The sequence below is a fragment of the Mobula hypostoma genome, chromosome 12 (assembly GCF_963921235.1).
Source record: "Mobula hypostoma chromosome 12, sMobHyp1.1, whole genome shotgun sequence".
Classification (NCBI taxonomy): Eukaryota; Metazoa; Chordata; class Chondrichthyes; order Myliobatiformes; family Myliobatidae; genus Mobula; species Mobula hypostoma.
Genome location: NC_086108.1, coordinates 20,102,509 through 20,121,586, shown reverse-complemented (window position 1 = coordinate 20,121,586; position 19,078 = coordinate 20,102,509). Strand labels below are relative to the sequence as shown.

At 39.1% G+C, this 19,078-nt stretch overlaps 1 protein-coding gene across 4 annotated transcripts in view; it reads right to left on the bottom strand.

Moving 5' to 3' along the window:
- dars2 (aspartyl-tRNA synthetase 2, mitochondrial) overlaps window positions 1-19,078 on the bottom strand; it is a 95,429-nt gene that overhangs the window by 15,419 nt on the left and 60,932 nt on the right. For all 4 annotated transcript variants that reach the window (XR_010019869.1, XM_063063705.1, XM_063063704.1 and 1 more), the window contains 6 exons: window positions 17,410-17,589; window positions 16,318-16,425; window positions 15,468-15,530; window positions 11,447-11,599; window positions 9,981-10,199; window positions 7,694-7,804 (listed from right to left, as the gene is read on the bottom strand). Coding sequence is in view for 3 of the 4 variants with exons in the window: in XM_063063705.1 (XP_062919775.1) it covers window positions 7,694-7,804; window positions 9,981-10,199; window positions 11,447-11,599; window positions 15,468-15,530; window positions 16,318-16,425; window positions 17,410-17,589 (834 nt within the window). In the remaining variant the exon portion in view is untranslated. The remainder of the gene's footprint in view (window positions 1-7,693; window positions 7,805-9,980; window positions 10,200-11,446; window positions 11,600-15,467; window positions 15,531-16,317; window positions 16,426-17,409; window positions 17,590-19,078) is intronic.

The window sequence follows — 19,078 nt, the reverse complement described above, 5'->3', positions numbered from 1 at the left end:
ACCTTCTCCACCTTCTATGATTGTTATTAGTGTCCAAACTCAAAGCAATAATTACCTTGAATACATTTGATAACTCAACAAGTTCATTCTGAAAATGTCAAAGAGTCACAACTTTACAAGAAATTTTCTTATTATTCTTGGTCTTAAGTGGTTGACCCTGATCATGACATTGTGCCCTTTAATTATGGAGTCCCCAGCCACAGAACACAATCTTTTTGTGGAGCTTGAGAGATTACACGAGCTGCTGATTGTGGTGAGAGAACTTGCGATTTGAAAAGTGAGTGGGACCTATCAGGACTTTCAGTGGAGCTTGAGATCACTGGGTAATTAGGCACTTCGAAAAGGCCAAAAAAAAGTAAGGTTTAAGTGGAGGAGGTATGGTGGGATCGGCCATAGTGTGAGTGGGCCAGTGTTAGAGTGGGGAGCTGAGGCTTTGACTCAAGAGGCTTCTGAGAGAAGTGGCCGAGGCTGAGGTATTGTTAGAGTGGATTTCTTTTTGGGTAGATGATTTGTTAACACTTAAATGACTTTGGCCACCAGACTTCTATTTTAACTGTTTGACAAAGGACTGTGGATTGAGTCCACCACAATGGGCTTCCTAAAAGGTGTAAATACCAGAAGCTTCTGGTGCCTGATGCTGTAGTTTCGAAGACAGTATTATACATTATAAATATTAATTGTCTTCTATGTTAGCACGTAAAATGCCAAATAAATGTATTGTGGATTGAACTAAAGGCTGTGGATACCAACCCAGACATGTTGGCGTTAGAAGGAAAGGATGAAATCCGAAGGTGTGATGTTTGTATGTAACTTCAAAAGGAAGCATTGTCTATGCATTGTCTGTAACTTTTTAAGTAGCGATTGCCTTTGTGTTTAGCATATAAATATCGAGCCCACATTTAGCTAGCAGACCTTTCTGCGGAAAGCGTCTCGAGATGCCTGTTGTACCTTGTTGTGTCGAATAAAGAAGCTGCTTTGTATCTACCAGTGACTCTGTCTCTCCGGTAATTTCATCCACAATATAACAGTATTGCAAGTTTCTGGTACATTTATTTGTTTGTTTCTTTCTTATTGTACAGTTAAAGAGTAATGGGAATGACAGTCAGGACAGTCAACACTCCGCTTGTGGGATGTGAGAAAGCAGGGTGACATCCAGTGTCCCTGATGACTACACCTTCAAGAAGTGCATCCAGCTGCTGCTGGACGAAAGAAATTCACAAGACAAAGGAGCAGAAGTAGGCCATTCGGCTCATCGAGTCTGCTCCACCACTCCACCATGAGCTATACTATTCTCCCATCCAGTTCCAATTTCCGGCTTTTTCCCCATATCCCTTGATACCCTGACTAATTAGATACCTATCAATCTCCTCCTTAAATACCCTCAATGATCGGGCCTCCACAGCTGTACGTGGCAACAAATTCCATAGATCCATGACCCTCTGGCTAAAAAAATTTCTCATCTCTGTTTTAGGTTAGATTATGATTAGATTACGAGGACACTCAGTCCTCGTTTATTGTCATTTAGAAATGCATGCATTAAAAAATGATACAATAATTTAAATGGACACCATCTAATTCTAAGACTGGTCTCTTATCCTGGACTCACCCACCAAGGAAAACAGCCTTTCCACATCTACTCTGTCCAACCCTTTCAACATTCAAAATGTTTCTATGAGACCCCCTCTCATTCTTCTATACTCTAATGAATACTGTCCAAGAGCCGACAAACGCTTCTCATATGTTAGCCCCTGCATTCCAGGAATCATCCTCGTAAATCTTCTCTGAACTCTCTCCAACATCAGTACATCCCTTCTAAGACAGGGTGCCCAAACTGCACACAGTATTCCAAATGAGGTCTCACCAGTGCCCCATAGAGGCTCATCAACACCTCTTTACTCTTATACGCTATTCCTCTTGAAATGAATGCCAACATAGCATTCGCTTTCCTTACTGCCAATCCAACCTGGTGGTTAACCTTTAGGGTATCCTGCACGAGGACCCCCCAAGTCCCTTTGCACTTCCGATTTTTGAATTTTCTCCCCATCTAAATAATGATCTGCCCGATTATTCCTTCCTTCAAAATGTACAACCATACGTTTCTCAACATTGTATCTCTTTTGCTATTTCTTTGCCCACTCTCCTAAACTGGCAACCTTTCCGTTTCTTCAACACTTCCTGCTCCTTCACCTATCTTGGTGTCATCCGCAAACTTAGCCACAAAACCATTTAATCCATAATCTAAATCATCAATATACATTGTAAAAAGAAGCGGCCCCAACACAGACCCCTGCGGAACACCACTAGTAACCGGCAGCCAATCAGAATAGGATCCCTTTATTCCCACCCTTTGCTTTCTGCCTATCAGCCAATGCTCCACCCATTCCAATATCTTTCCTATAATTCCATGGGCTCTTATCTTATTAAGCAGCCTCTTATGCGGCACCTTATCGAAGGCCTTTTGAAAATCCAAATACACAACATCCACAGCCTCTCCCTTGTCAATCTTATTTGAGATTACCTCAAAAAATTCCAATAGGTTGGTGAGGCAGGATCTTCCCTTTATGAAACCATGCTGGCTTGGGCCTATCTTGTCATGCACCTCGAGGTATTTCATAACCTTGTCCTTGAAGATCGACTCCAATAACTTTCCAACTACCGAGGTCAGACTAATAGGTCTGTAATTTTCTTTTTGCTGCCTCCCTCCTTTCTTAAACTCTAGATCTTGAACTCGAGATCTTCAGGAGGTTGAGGTGCTGACAGAAGAAACAGGGAGGCAGTTATACTTAAGGTGCAGGACACAGGAGAGAGAAAGGGATAGGTAGCCATTGCAGGGTACCTCTGCAGCAGTTCCTCTCAATAACAAGTATATTGTTTTGGATACTATTGTTTGGGGGGGCGGGGGGAGGTGCTGACTTAACAAAGCTCACAGCTCTCTGGCACTGAGTCTGGTTCTATGACTCAGAAGGGAAGGGGGATGGGAACCAGATTGCCAGAACAGCTAACAGTGTGGTTGTAGGGTAAGGTGTTTGGCGTACATAAGACGACAGGAAATGAAAGGTTGAGAATGATGGTACTAACATTTTGAGTTGCATCTATTTCAAAGCAAGTGTTGTAGGTAGGGCATCGTATCCATAAGTGGGGCTTGGTTACAGGTGGGGCAGGACTGACACCTCAAAGTTCCAGGGTTTCATTGTTTTAGACATGATAGCGCAGGGGGATTAAAGGGGGAAAGATAGCATTACTAGTCAGAGAAAGTGTCATGGCATTGCTCACACAGGACAGACTGGAGAGCTCGTCTACTTAAGTCATTCATATGGGTGGAACTAAGGAATAAGAAAGGGATGACCACGTTGATAGGGTTATATTATAAACCATCCAATAGTCAGTATGATCTAGAGCAGCAAATTTGAAGAGAGATAGCAGACAGTTAAGAGAAAAATAAAGTTGTTGTCATAGGTGATTTTAACCTTCCACATATTGACTGGGACTCCCATACTGTAAAATGACTGGATGGGATAGACTTTGTCAAGGGTGTTAAGAAAAGTTTGCTTATCAATATAGTCAATATAAGGAAGTCCTAAATAGAGAGATTGTGACGCTGGATCTTCTAATAGGAAATGACACTGGGCAGGTAATAGAAGCGTGTATAGAGGATCACTTTGGATTTAGTGATCATAATCCCATTAGTTTCAGGTAATTATGGAGAAGGATATGACTGGTCCTTGGGTTGAGATTCTAAATTGGATTCAGGCCAATTTTGATGGTATCAGAAAATATTTGCCTGGTGTGGATTGGATAGGTCGCTTTCTGGCAAAGTGATGCTTGGTAAGTGGGGGGCCTTCAGAAGTGAAAGTTTGAGATGACAAAGTTTGTATGTTCCTTTAGGATAAGTGTCAAGGATAACAGGTTTAAGGAACCTTGGTTTCCAAGAGGTATTAAGACCCTTGTCGAGAAGGTGCAGCGCAGGTATAAGCAGCAAGGAACAAATGAGGTACTTAAGGAGCATACGAAATACAAGAGAACACTTAAGAAGGAAATCAAGAAGGCTAAAAGTCAGCATGAGGTTGCTTTGGCAGACAAGGTGAAAGAGAAACCTAAGGTCCTCAACAAATATATTAAGAGCAAAAGGATAGCAAGGGACAAGATTGGTCCTCTGGAAAATCAGCATGCTCATCCATTCATGAAGCCAAAAGAGATGGGGGAGATTTTAAATGGATTTTTTGCATCTGTATTTACTTGGGTGATGGACACAGTCTATAGAACTAAGACAAAACAGCTGACAGGTCGAGGACCATGTCCGCATTACAGAAGAGGAAATGCTTTCCGTCTTGAGAAAAATAGGGTGGATAAATCCGTAGGGCCTGACAAGGTGTTCCCCTGGACCTTGTGGGAGGCTAGTGCAGAAATTGCGGGGCCTCTGGCAAAGGCATGTAAAGTGTCCTGGATGAGGGGCTAGAGGACTGGAGGATAGCTAATGTTGTCTTTAAGAAAGGCTCTAAGAATAAACCGGGAAATTATAGGCTGGTGAGCCTGACATCAGTACTGGGTAAGTTATTGAAAGGTATTCTAAGAGACAGGATATATATACACACAAGTTATATATCCAACAGACAGAGTCTGATTAAGGATAGTCAACATGGCTTTTGCGTGGTAGGTCAAATATAACCAATCTCATAGTTTTTTTGAGGTGGTTAACAGGAAGGTTATAAAACATAAAACAATATAGCACAGTATTTTTCAATGTATCTGCCTTTACCACCAACCATGGCAGTGCATTCTATGCAACTACCAATACACTGTGTAAAAAAAATTCCTCTGACATCCCTCCACATACTTTCCTTCAAACACCTTAAAGTTATGCCCCCTCATTTTAGCTATTTTCATACTGGGGAAAGAAGGTTTGTGGTTGTCTCTATGTCTCTTATAATTTTGTACACCTCTATCCAGTCACCTCTCATATTTCTCCTCTCAAAAGAAGAAAGCCTTAGCTCAATCAACATATCCTCATAAGACATGCTCTGCAATTCAGAAGCATCCTGGTAAATCACCTCTGCATTCTCTCTCATGCTTCCACATCCAGACCCTAACTGAACGCAATACTCCAAGTGTGGTCTAACCAGAGTTTTATAGAGCTGCATCATTACCCTGCAGCTCTTGAACTTAATTCCCTGACTAATGAAGGCCAATATACCATACGCCTTCTTAAACACCCTATTAACTTGCACTGCAACTTTGAGGGATCTATAGACATGCACCCCAAGATCTCTCTGTTCCTCCAAACTGTTAAGAATCCTGCTATTAGCCTTATATTTTGCCTTCAAGTTTGCTGAAGTTGATGAAGAAACATCAGTGAATGTTGTCAACATGGACTTTAGCAAGGCCTTTGACAAAGTACTGCATGGCAGGTCTGTAAAGAAGTTTCAGTCAGTTGGTATTCAGAATGACGTAGTATAATGAATTCAACAATGGTTTAGCAGGTGAAGGCAAAGTGCAGTAGAAGGCTGTGTCTCTGACTGGAGGACTGGTGTGCCACAGGAATCGGTGCTGGGTTGTTTTTGATATCTTTATCAATGACCTGGATGATAATGTGGAAAACTGGATCAGCAAATTTGCAGATGACACCAAGATTGAGAGTGTAACGGACAGTGAGGAAGACTATCAAGGCTTGCTGCAGGATCAGGATCAGCTGGAAAGAGGAGCTGAAAAATGGCAGATGGAATTTAATGTAGACAAGTGTGAGGTGCTGCACTTTGTGAGGTTAAACCAGGATAGGACATACACAATGAATGGTAAGGCACTGAAAAGTGAGGCAGAACAGAGGGATCTGGGAATACACAGCCATAATTCCTTGAAAGTGGCATTACAGTAGATAGGATCATACAGAAATCTTTTGGCACATTAGCCTTCATGAATCAGGGTATTGAGTACAGGAATTGGGATGTTATGCTGAATATGTAAAGAGTGCTGGTGACGCTGAACTTAGGAGCATTATATACAGTACTAGTCATCTACCTACAGGAAAGTTAGCAATAAGATTGAAAAAGTGCAGACAAAATTTTCAAAAATGTTGCTGGGACTCCAAGTGTTATTGGAAATGGTTGAACAGGTTAGCACTTTACTTCTCATAGGAGAATGAGGAGAGATTTGATAAAGGTATATACATAAGAGGGATATAGATAGGGTAAATGCATCTTGGCTTTTTCTGAGGTTGGATGAGACCAGGTCGTGGGTTAAGGGTAAAAGGTGTAATATTTAAGGGGAACCAGAGGGGGAACTTCTTCACTCCGAGGATAGTGTAAGTGTGGAATAAACTTCCAGCATAAGTAGTGGATGTGGGTTTGACTGCAATATTTAAAAGAAGTTTAGACAAATACATGGATGGGAGGGGTATAAAGGGCTTTGGTCCAGGTGCAGCTCAATGGGTCTGGTTAGAATAACAGTTTGACTTGGACTAGATAGACTGAAGGATCTGGTTCTGTGCTGTAGTGTTCCATAACTCTTCTCACTTTGTCAATCCTTCAGATTTATTGGGATTCTGATACAAACCACATTTTTGTGGAGATCATTCCGAGAGGAACTATGGCATTTACTTCTTCATCCTCCATTACTTAATCTTGACAGTTAACAAACCAGCACTTGGGACTCTAAGTTGCAGTTTCAGAAAACTATATCCACTTATCACAACCGCGTTTCATTATTTCCACTTGAATAAATTCCAACATCTCTACTGGCAGTAAGTATTCAGTGCTTGATGGATAAGTTTAAGGACTGAAACCTTTGCATAATTATAACCTAAGTTACTTCATACATGAACAACAGGAATTCTGCAGATGCTGGAAATTCAAGCAACACACATCAAAGTTGCTGGTGAACGCAGCAGGCCAGGCAGCACCTCTAGGAAGAGGCACAGTCGACGTTTCAGGCCGAGACCCTTCGTCAGGACTAACTGAAGGAAGAGTTAGTCTTACTAACTCTTCCTTCAGTTAGTCCTGACGAAGGGTCTCGGCCTGAAACGTCGACTGTGCCTCTTCCTAGAGGTGCTGCCTGGCCTGCTGCATTCACCAGCAACTTTGATGTGTGTTACTTCATACATGCCTGACTCTCAATCACACTCTTGTTCCTGCTCTTGCTAAAATCCCATCTATTAAGTAACATATATGGTGTTGGGATCAAAATGTCCAGCTAAGTCGCTCCCTTCAATTTCACTTTGACTCCAGCTCTAAGCTGAAGATGTTCAAGACCGTGAGACCGAGCCAGATCAAACTGTGCTCTTTTCAATATACTCAATAATTAAGGTTTTTATTCTGATTAATCTTCAGTAGCTGAATAATTATACGTAACATAGACTAATTAGCTATATTTTAATCTGCTCCATTTTTGCTTTAAAAGCAAGCACACCAACTTTTATTTCACAAAGCATAATAATTTAATAATTATTGCCTAAAGCTTGCACAAATCAGCAGTTGTCTCTCATAAAGACCAAATTCATAAGTTAGCAGTCAAGTCAAAGATGGTGGTCAATTTACTGATTTACTGATATTGCATTCTATGTAATTTGATAAATGCTATGGTGATTGCACTTGTGATGTATCTTATGCGAAGGTGTGGACAGGAAACAAAATTTCAGAAGGATTTTCCTTTGTAATTACACTTATACACAAGCAATATAAGCAATACAAATTGAGCAACATACCTTTAATATTGATTCCAGTACATAACGCTGCAATTCCATATTATGTATTCTAATGGAGCCTCCTCCTATTTCATTGCCATTCAGTACCAGATCATAATGTTGACTCCTTACCTGCAGGAAACAGAATCTGGCCATAGTAAAGCAATAGCAAAAATCCCTTGGATGCTGCAATTCTAAAGTTGAAATTGGAAAGGCTAGAAAGTCAAGAGGCCAATCATGAATAATGGAAAGCAGGACTCAATCACCTTAGAAAAAGGCTCAAGAGACTTTAGCATGAAGAAGTGTCATAAGTGAGTCTAAGTTGAGGTTCAGATAAGACTTCTCTCCTTCTTATTGCACGGTTAGAGCAATGGGTATGGCAGTCAGGGCAGTGGTGTAATGATTTGATCTGTATGAACAGTATACAAGACAAGCTTTTCACTGTATCTTGGTACACGTGGTGTTTCTCTTTGGAGCAGAGGATGAGAGACAATTTGATAGAGGTGTATAAGATTATCGGAGGCACAGATAATGAAAACAGCCAGAACTTTTCCCCAGGGTGGCAACGGTGTTACATACCTCATGGGCATCTTGTGACTGTCTTATGACCATGATGTAATAAAGTATCTTGTGAGCATGATATAATGGTCTTGTGATGATGGAGTGATGTAATTTTCCTGCCAGTGTGAGGTCACGTGATGACATGTTCCCTACAGGTATATAAAGGGGAAACCCCCGTTGTCACACAGTTTAGTTCGTCAGTTACTTCATTATGCTGCGTATTCATCTCATAACGCAGTTTCGTTTTAAAGTGGAGTTTTACTTTCTATTGTAAGGTAAAATCATTGTGCCAGCAGTTTCGCCAATCGCTGCCAGTTTTTGTTTGTTGCACCTTTACAGTCTAGTATTGGAGAGTGAAGACCTTACTAAAGTACAGGAATCCGAAGAATTGAGTAGAGTTGGTGTCGTTCAGCGGTTTCATAAAGGATCGACCTTATTGAATCCTCGTTCAGGAATAGTGGCCTGCATCTGAGATAACCCCTGCAAGATCAGGAAGGTTTGTGCAGTGTTCACTATCCAGGAAAAAGGTCAGTTCCTTTAAGCCATTTTATTTCCTTTGTCGTGAATTCTTTGGACAAGGCATCTCAGCTAGGATCAGCAGTAACGTCACGTCGTCGAAGAATTCAGTTTCAGAGAAGACTCTCCTTATTGACTGTATAATTCACTTGGACTTTCAAATTTACCACCTTAAGACTGTGTTCAAATTTACCACTTTAAGACTGTGTTCAAATTTACCACTTTAAGACTGTGTTTGAATTTACCACTTTAAGAACTGTTCCAGAGTTGCCATATAGCAGTTAACTTCCGGTTAAGTTAGTCGTTTGAATACTTTTCACTATTGTTGAGCAGAGTTTAATAAATGTTTATGTTTGTTTATAATACTTGACTCAATTGTATATTCATTGTTGCTGGACATGTGACAATGGCCAATACCAAGGACATCTGCTTAAGGCGAGTAGAGGAAAGTTTAGGGATATCAAGGGTCGGGTTTTTCTTTAGACAGAGTGGTAGGTGCCTGCAATGCACTGCTTGGGGCGATGATAGAAGATGATACAACAGAAACATTTGAGAGACAAGACACATGAATGTAAGAAAATGGAGGGGAAGAGGGAAGAGTTAGACTGATCGTGGAGTAGCTTATATAGGTCGGCACAACATTATGAACTGAAGGGCCCATACTGTGCTGGACTGTTCTAAGTTCTTTGAAAGGGCCTGAAGTGTCTCTCAGCATATTCTGGATGTAGCAGCAAATCTTCACAAATATCAAATAAAACAAAATCCATCTAATATCAATTATTCACATGGCTACTTAGGAACCTGAATATATTTGTACTGGTCCTAGCAACACAGAATAAACCCTACAGACCCTAAAACAGTCCTTTTTTTGTATTTTTGTGGGTTTGCTACAGTTTTGACCTTGCTGCCTGAGAATCTCTTTGGTGAGCTAACGTCAAAACAATTTGCAATATTTCCGCTATTAAGTCAACCATTATGAAATGTAGGAGACTTATTCTCCAAGTATTGTTTCCCCCAATGAGCTTTGAGATTTTTTTTCATAATTGCACAATCTAATGATCTTCTAATCAAAGGCCTGCTGGTGCATTAGATACTGGCATTTCAGTGTCTATATCTGAAGGCATAAAAATGTAAGAACTTCTATTTAAAAATTAACAATGTATCAATTGCATTTGAGGATTCCCATTGATCTAAGGATTTGCCATTATGATTTATGTTTAGATGCCATTACCTTGTCAGGCTCTGTGTAAATGAGATGGGCATCATCTGGGTTAGGAGCTGTGAAGGGGTGATGTGCAGATTCATACTCTTCAGGTCTCTCTTCTTTTGGTAGAAACAATGGGAAGTCAAGAACCCAGAGGAAATTGAACATATCTGGATCTCGGACGGCAATACCTCTAGACTCCAGTATGTTGGCACATTCTAGCCGTAACTTCCCTAATGTAGCACTCTGAGAGAAAAGATACTAGTATAAATGTCTCAACTCATTTTAGATCACACACTGTATATGACAGAGCTATAATGGAAAACTTGAAAGCTAGTCTGAATGTAAGCTAGGACACAACAGTGCAAAGGTAGGAAGGTATTCCACCTGAGTATATCCTGAGCTCAAAAGCTGTTCTAGAATTAAACTCTTGCCTGAATTATCAACAATGCTCATTATTTCTAAAGTATTATCAAAATCAAAAGTATGCTTCACTCATCTTTGTTTGCAGGTACAATGTAGATACGGTACAAGACATTCAGGATCAGCTCAAATATTATTCCACGTGGTTCTTTTATTTTAATTCCAGAACCCCGTTTCTGAAAAAATATTGCTATATCTACTTGCACTGCCTGTTCAGGTAGAATGTTCCAGTTACCTCCTCTCCCAGTTAACTCTTTTGCCAATGGTTAGTGACTCAAATGCCACAAGGAATTTTTCTACACACTTTCATCACCTGTGAAATCTATCTGGCCAACTCAGCTCTACAACAGAATTTCCTCATCCTTTGTAAACTTCCGTTCCAGAAGTGTGTTCACCTAGAACTGCCATAAAATTCCACTTAAAGTCTAATAAGATAAGGTTTTATAATACATTTACTTTAACTTTCTGTATTTATAAATCTTAGAAATTTTCCAAATTTGCCATATTTGTGTTTCTGCACATGGACATTAATCACATTATTCACAGAGCAGAGCAGAGATGATGAGCTGAATGACCTAGTTCTGCTCCTATGTCTTACGGTTTAATACAGTCATTCTACACTAGTCCTTCCAAACTGCAGCACTTCTCATTTGAATGCATGATTCTTGTCCAACAAACCTATTATCCTGAAATCTACACCGATGCTAATGACTATCGACTACATTGCAGTTTGGAACTATGCTTGGAGTAATGGAGCATGATCATTGGGGAACTTTACTAAAAGCCACTTCCCAGTGTAAAATTTCTTATAATTTCCTTTAAATCTTATTACTGACCATATTTTTTATTTGTACTACCATGTTTGTTTTAATTCTTTGAGCATCAATCTTAATGGGGATCTGGTATGACACTACTGAATACTTGTTGACAGTCCACATTAAAATGCACAGCACCTTTGGCAGTTCATCAATTTGGTTAATTGGATATTAATTATTTCCAATTGTCCTTTATGAATCTATGCATTTACAAATTAATGTTTGGTTTCTAATAATTTTTAATGGAAAACTTACTACTTTTGCTTGATCACCTGTGGCAAGTATCAGAACATCATCATTATGGAGATTTGTTGCGTGACATAGCTGAGATCGTTCCACATTCGTAAGGAATTTGGCAAATGGAGATTTCCATGTCCCATCAGAATGCAGTGCAAAAAATGTTAGGTCCTGTGGGGTGAGAGGAATCACAAGTGATAGAGGAAGAATTATCTTCCATTTCTACAGTGGTTACTCATTTTCTCTTGTTCAGTTTCTTACGTCTAGCAGCATTTTGTGACTGAGATGAAAAGACCATCTCAATCCAGGATTTTGTATTGGAAGTGGTTTTCTGGAAGGATAGCAGAACAGGTAACTAAGTAACTGTTATGGTGAAGCAGGTTCACGGGTTTGGTAAGTGAGACAGAAGACACTGATTACAATTAAGCACCTTAACAAAGAGTAAAATATTTGAACTAACATCTAAGCCATCCCAAGTTACAAAAGCTATGACACTAAGCATTAACACTTCAAACTCGCAGGTACTTTAAAGTCTCCCCAAGTTATACAACTGCAAAACTAAACATTCAACAGATACCTAGCAAAGTGTGTGCATGGGTCCTCCTATATTTGTAGCATAATTTCCTAACGGTTCTTCAGCACTGGTTGCAACCTCAGTGTAGAGGAGCCACTGGAGACAAAGGAAAGCCAGCATGACTCTCGTATGTGCTATTCTTATATCCCTGAATAACTCAGAACTGGACACCGGTGCCGTGGTGTGCAAGGCAACCAATGGGAAAGAGCTGCTGCATCCCTTGAACGGGCCAATCAATGACCAGCACAGCAGAAGCGGTTTTTAACTGGAAAGGAAAATCATGTCTGACGAATCTCATAGAATTTTTTGAGGATGTAACTAGTAGAGTGGATAGGGGAGAATCAGTGGATGTGGTATATTTGGATTTTCAAAAGGCTTTTGACAAGGTCCCACAGAGGAGATTAGTGTGCAAGCTTAAAGCACACGGTATTGGGGGTAAGGTATTGATGTGGATAGAGAATTGGTTGGCAGACAGGAAGCAAAGAGTGGGAATAAACAGGACCTTTTCAGAATGTCAGGCAGTGACTAGTGGGGTACTGCAAGGCTCAGTGCTGGGACCCCAGTTGTTTACAATATACAAAGTGTATATTAATGACTTGGATGAGGGATTTAAATGCAGCATCTCCAAGTTTGCGGATGACATGAGGCTGGATGGCAGTGTTAGCTGTGAGGAGGATGCTAAGAGGATGCAGGGTGACTTGGATAGGTTAGGTGAGTGGGCAAATTTATGGCAGATGCAATTTAATGTGGATTAATGTGAGGTTATCCACTTTGGTGGCAAGAACAGGAAAACAGATCATTATCTGAATGGTGGCCAATTAGGAAAAGGGGAGGTGCAACGAGACCTGGGTGTCATTGTACACCAGTCATTGAAAGTGGGCATGCAGGTACAGCAGGTGGTGAAAAAGGCGAACGGTATGCTGGCATTCATAGCAAGAGGATTCAAGTACAGGAGCAGGGAGGTACTACTGCAGTTGTACAAGGCCTTGGTGAGACCACACCTGGAGTATTGTGTGCAGTTTTGGTCCCCTAATCTGAGGAAAGACATTCTTGCCATAGAGGGAGTACAATGAAGGTTCACCAGATTGATTCCTGGAATGGCAGGACTTTCATATGATGAAAAACTGGATCAACTAGGCTTATACTCTCTGGAATTTAGAAGATCGAGGGGGGATCTTATTGAAACGTATAAAATTCTAAAGGGATTGGACAGGCTAGATGCAGGAAGATTGTTCCCAAATGTTGGGGAAGTCCAGAACAAGGGGTCACAGTTAGAGGCTAAAGGGGAAGCCTTTTAGGACCGAGATGAGGAAAAACTTCTTCACACAGAGAGTGGTGAATCTGTGGAATTCTCTGCCACAGGAAACAGTTGAGGCCAGTTCATTGGCTATATTTAAGAGGGAGTTAAATATGGCCCTTGTGGCTGAAGGGATCAGGGGGTATGGAGAGAAGGCAGGTACAGGGTTCTGAGTTGGATGATCAGCCATGATCATACTGAATGGCGGTGCAGGCTCGAAGGGCCGAATGGCCTACTCCTGCACCTATTTTCTATATTTCTATATTACCCCTTCACATTAACCTAACGAAGGAAACTTGGTTTGGTATAATAACATTGGAGTCATGATTTAGAAATGTACAACAGCATCTACGCATCATAAATAATTCCATGCTACTTTCTCCTGGACCTGTGCTATGTAAAACTTCAAGATAAATGTTCGGGTTCATCCAGGAAATCTACTTTCCTACTATTTTTATCTGAACATTACCTTCCCATTTAAAACTATATGCTATGTGATTATTTCTTTGAGTTATCCATAATTGTTTGACAAATTGTCAATATTTACAATGAAAATGTACAGAAAAATAATCCTTAGAAATATTTTAAATGCGTCTACAAAACTGAGGCAACAGCCTTACTGAAAGGCATAAAAGCTAATACTAAAAATTTCAAATCCATATGATATTATTTCTCTTGGAAGGAACTACATCATCACAGTCATGATTGAGGTAACTTATTAAAAGGGGACAGAAAGTATTAGGAAAACCTGTACCTGTTGAGATCTGAGAAGCAATACTTAACAGCCTGACAAGTCAAAGTTCCAAAAAACTTGAACTCAGTGAAGATTTCATCCAGATTGGTCAACGGTAGTGTTTTAGGAAGAGAGAAACAGGGTAGTTTGTTTTTAATCCACCCTTAGGGTGGGGGGGGGGGATGGAAAATCACTTTCAGAGGTCTCTCCTCAGTGACCTGGATCTTACTTTAAGATCTCAGCTTGTTTTATATTTTCCAGCAAAGTAAAATACATTCTCTTTTGCATCCACTCCAGCAAGTATTTTATTTTAAACTACTTAGTTACATAATTTTGTACCTCACAGAAATAGAGTTTAGACAAGCTGCCATCATAATATAAGCCATTGTATTATTTTTGTGAAAATCAACTTTTTCCTTTTTAAGCAATTTGCCTTTCCAGAGATGGCATGCCCCAAAATGAAAACAATGCTGCAAATGGGGTTGAATCAGAGTTCATTATAAATAAATTTTCTCACCCTTGCACAAGATGGAAAAAAAGTTCATGAAATTTTGATCTCTAAATGTTTTTTATATCTGTCTATAAACTTAATGTGAGTTTTGTAAATATGCATTCCAATCCCTTTGGTCCAAGTAATATCTAGTGTTTTTTAAAAACTTGTGTTTTGTGTTTTTTCAGATGTGAGATGAGCTTACACCCCCACAATGAGCTCCATCTGCTGGACATCTGCTACAAGCTATTATTGACATCTGAGGCTCACATCCATTCCCAGTCACTCTTTTATCAATTGTATCTATCAATGCTGAATTACTGTGACAGAACTTTCAAACCTCTTATTTAATCAACAAATCCTCATGTGCTATTATGTGCATATTCCGATGCTTAATGGAAACTCACTTTAATTTTAAACTTAATAGTTTATTTATTAGCTTATGACTTTATTGTCTGGTGTCTTTTTTTAAATAAGCGGCAAGAGTACCTTCATATTGTTAATGCAAGCATTTTGCACAGTTCCACAACTAAAACATGACCTACAATCATTTGGCCACTACACTTAGAAAACTTGTTTCATTTTCTATCAACTGGTTAATAAATAACACACAATGAACTTGAGCTGGCACCTTTGAATATTTTATTATTATTATTATCCAAAAGACAAGATTTTCCATAAAATTGTGATCTTGTATAACAACACTTCAAATTTTAAGGACCTGCTCAGAACTGTGACGATATAGATTGTGATCTGGAATACAGCAAGATTTACCAAGTAGTTGTGAAACTATGCTGCTTAGATTATAAAAGCATATTTCTATACTTTACAACACAATTGATCTTGAAAGGGAGTAAGTTCCAGCTTACAGTGTATACATACTGTATATAACCTAATTCTTTGCAAAATCACTTTCTATGAAAACAATAGGTATCACTAAATTACCTGATTAAACTGGGTGTTTGCCAACTTCTTGAGATCTTCCAAATCCTTCTTTTTCAAAAGTTTCTGAAAGAATGAAAATACTGATACAATTAAATATAAAAAGTATGATTTTATTCCTATTTCTCTCCCACTCCAAGTGGGAGATTCTATTTCTATTAGGACAGTGTCGGAACAGATGGGACGCTGACTGTCCATCTACTTGGGCCTTTACTGGGCCCTTTCTGTATGACTGTATGGTTCAAACTATCAATTTAAAATTCATCGATTTACATCTTAGAATTTTACCTCATGTTTGACTGAACAACCCCACAGTAAAAGCCCAATTATTTTTAAGATAAATTATCCTTTTACAGATCTGTAATTGTATTAATTACTCAAATAATATTTTTGAACATTGTACATTAATGAATTAGACTTTGAAATTAAATTCAATATGCTATATATGAACGTATTACTTTGGACCTTGTTATTATCAACCTTCCCGTAACTTTTGTGTTTTATTAAAGTACACCACTCTCAGATAAATGCATTGCTACACATGTTCTGACATTTTACAATAGTCCGTAGGCTAATGACATAACATTATTTTATTACTTAATGGATTCTCAAATAGTAAAACTGAAATGAAGAACAGTTGTGGGAAGACTCAAAGTTCACAATACACTACAGCAAGTGATATACAATGCAAACTAGATGTTGAAACTGATTGGGCTAAACATAAAGAATAGCCAGAGCAAAGAGAACAAGAGTTTAGGTAGTAAAATAAGTAGTGATTTTGCATATAAAATTACAGATCAAACAGAGAGGACAGAGATACTCCATGGGCAAACCTTAATGTTGTTACACTTACCACCCCTTCTGTGATTGAGATTGCCCGTACAACACCACAGGTTTGGGAGAGTGCATCACACAAAAAGGAAATCTCTGTATTTCTAAACACTTCACTGACGTCAATAATCTATTTTTTTAAAAAACAGAAGTATACTTTAGAGAAATAATTTGAGAGCACAAGTAATTTTAACTCCAATTTTATCAGCAGATAAATTACACACTTCAAAATAAATACTAGAGAAATTGAACAAGGCAGATCAGAAATACTTAGAATTTATCCACTGATCATATAGCACTAGTATTATACAGTACAATGAAAATGCTCCTAAAGCAAATGGTTAATAACCAAGTCCTATAATTAAGAGTAGTATTACATGATTCAGAGATCTAGAAAGCTGAGCTGAGCTAGATATACAACCTTGGATCTTTTTCATCAAGGCTGACCACTTCTACTTCCTTTCTGCTTCAACTGCAAAAACCCTCAGCTGAAGTTCTTTACACAATTATTCTAATACCTTCTTCAGCTTCCATTGCATGATTTATCCTCAATTAATTATCATATTCAAAACTGCCAAATCCCAAACATCAATTTTCAATTAGCTTTTATTCCTGCTGGCCTTCAATAGCAACTGATCCAACTAATCTGGCAATATCTAACATATAAAATTCTTACTTGTAAGTCCCTCAATGTTCTCTACCTTCACAACTTTCACTCCCACTCCAACATACCTAGCTAAAGGGTCTGCAATTCTTGCACATCCCTGATTTTCTGTGGCTGATCTCATGCATAGGTCAATCCAGGCCCTAAACTCTGGAATCCACCCTGCAAGCTTTAAATGCACCTCTTTTAAGAGTCTCCTTAAAAATTACGAGTACCGCAGCCTCTATTTCCTTCTTATTCAATTTAGTGGGAAACGTACAATTTTAAAGGATCAATACACAAGCAAGTTGTTATTAATGAATATTTCACTATGTACTGTGAATGCGTTTTTCAGGTCTTCTGCCTTGTGGTAGGGAAACTGATCCACCAGAACCTCTCTTACTTACTAAAAAATCAAGAATATATTTCAGGATGTTTTGAGAGCATACACCCCATTCTGAGAAAACACACCTTCATTCCAAATCGAGTATCGGGTTTATCAATGCCATAGTTGTCAATGGCTTCCTGATATGTCATGGATGGAAAAGGTGTAGCAATGGGTCCTTTCTCTTCTGGCCAGGAGTACTCTAGTAATCCTTCAACCAGCTTCCGAATCCCCACCTGGTCTACAAAAGACATCTCAATGTCGATCTGAAAAGGATACCAGAGAATTAGAGATAGATAGTATAAAATGTGAACAACATATTTTGTACCAGTTAATCTCAAAGCAGTACACTTCAAAAGCACTTACTTAAAGAAGTTAGTCACTTCTTTAAGCCTTAAAGTAGTGAGAGAGCAGGTTAGAAATTTAAGGCTGCAAGAACTGCAGCTTTATGTTAATTTATATCATGGGTTACATTACAATAGACTGAGAAGCACTAGAATTTACATCTTAAAATTACATTATCTAGACTCAAAAAACAACTACAAATCATTGTCCGTATGGCTATGTCTCAAACCTATGTAAAAATAAGCAAATAAAAGAAAGCAAGCTAGGCAAATTACATGCATGCACTATTTTAGAGGAGACTAAATACTGAGGTGAGTAGTTTCTTTGAAGGTTTAAACTCATTAGGTACATTCAAAACTGAGAAGAAAGTGGATATGAAGATTACTATCCACAACACTGTGGCTAATCTAATCTTTGATTTGAGTTCCACTTTCCAATGTCCTTAATATTTAATTCCCAGGTAGTTCAAAATTGCAACTCCCTTGAATGTACTTAATGACACAGCATGCAAATGTTCAAAGAAACTCAGAAGTTTTAAGTGATCAACACTGTTCTGACACCATAACTCCTCAGCCAGCTAAGGGAACATAATCACACAATCTACACTGTCAAACCTCCAGACTTTGATGTGATTCAATGATAGGAGTTTCTTCTCTGAGGGTTTCCCTCCTAATTCCATTATATGGACTATGCTGCTCGAGTATTCCTCTTGGAAAAACTCCCTCATTCCCAAAACTGGTTCTTTGCATGACCTCCTCCAAAAACTTTATCCTTCCTTGAATAATGAGATTACAACTACTCCCAATACTTGGTGTTGTCTTACCATAACTTTGCAGGATCTCAGAATTCCTACTTCTTACACACATGAAGCTGGGGCCAATAGCACACCCATTGATACACTTTGTTGCTTCCATAAAAGTTGACAATATTATCGTTGAAAATGTAGACACTTTCTGGACCTTAGCAGCATTTCTCCTCAAAAGCAGACATCAACTCAGGGATCAACCACCGCATGAGTGGTGCAAGTGGAGTCTAAGCAAGATTAAGGAAAAGAGTCTTTGAAGACTGTGACCTACAGGTCCAAACAAACTTTTTGGTTGCCCTTTCTACATTACTGTATGAAGCTAAATCATGGACCACCTACAGTAGGCACCTGAAAGCCCTGGAACAATACCACCAAAGATTCTTATGAAAGATTTTGATGATCATCTAGAAGGACAGGAACACTAACACCAGTATACTGAAGGAGGCGAACATGAACAGCATCTCCACCTTGATAAAGTAACACCAACTCCAAGGAATAAGTCATGTTAACCGATGTCTAACTCATGTCTCACCAAACAGATCTTTAACTCCCAGATGAAGGAAGGTCAGTGAGCCCCTGGTGGGCAAAGGAAACATCAAATTCAA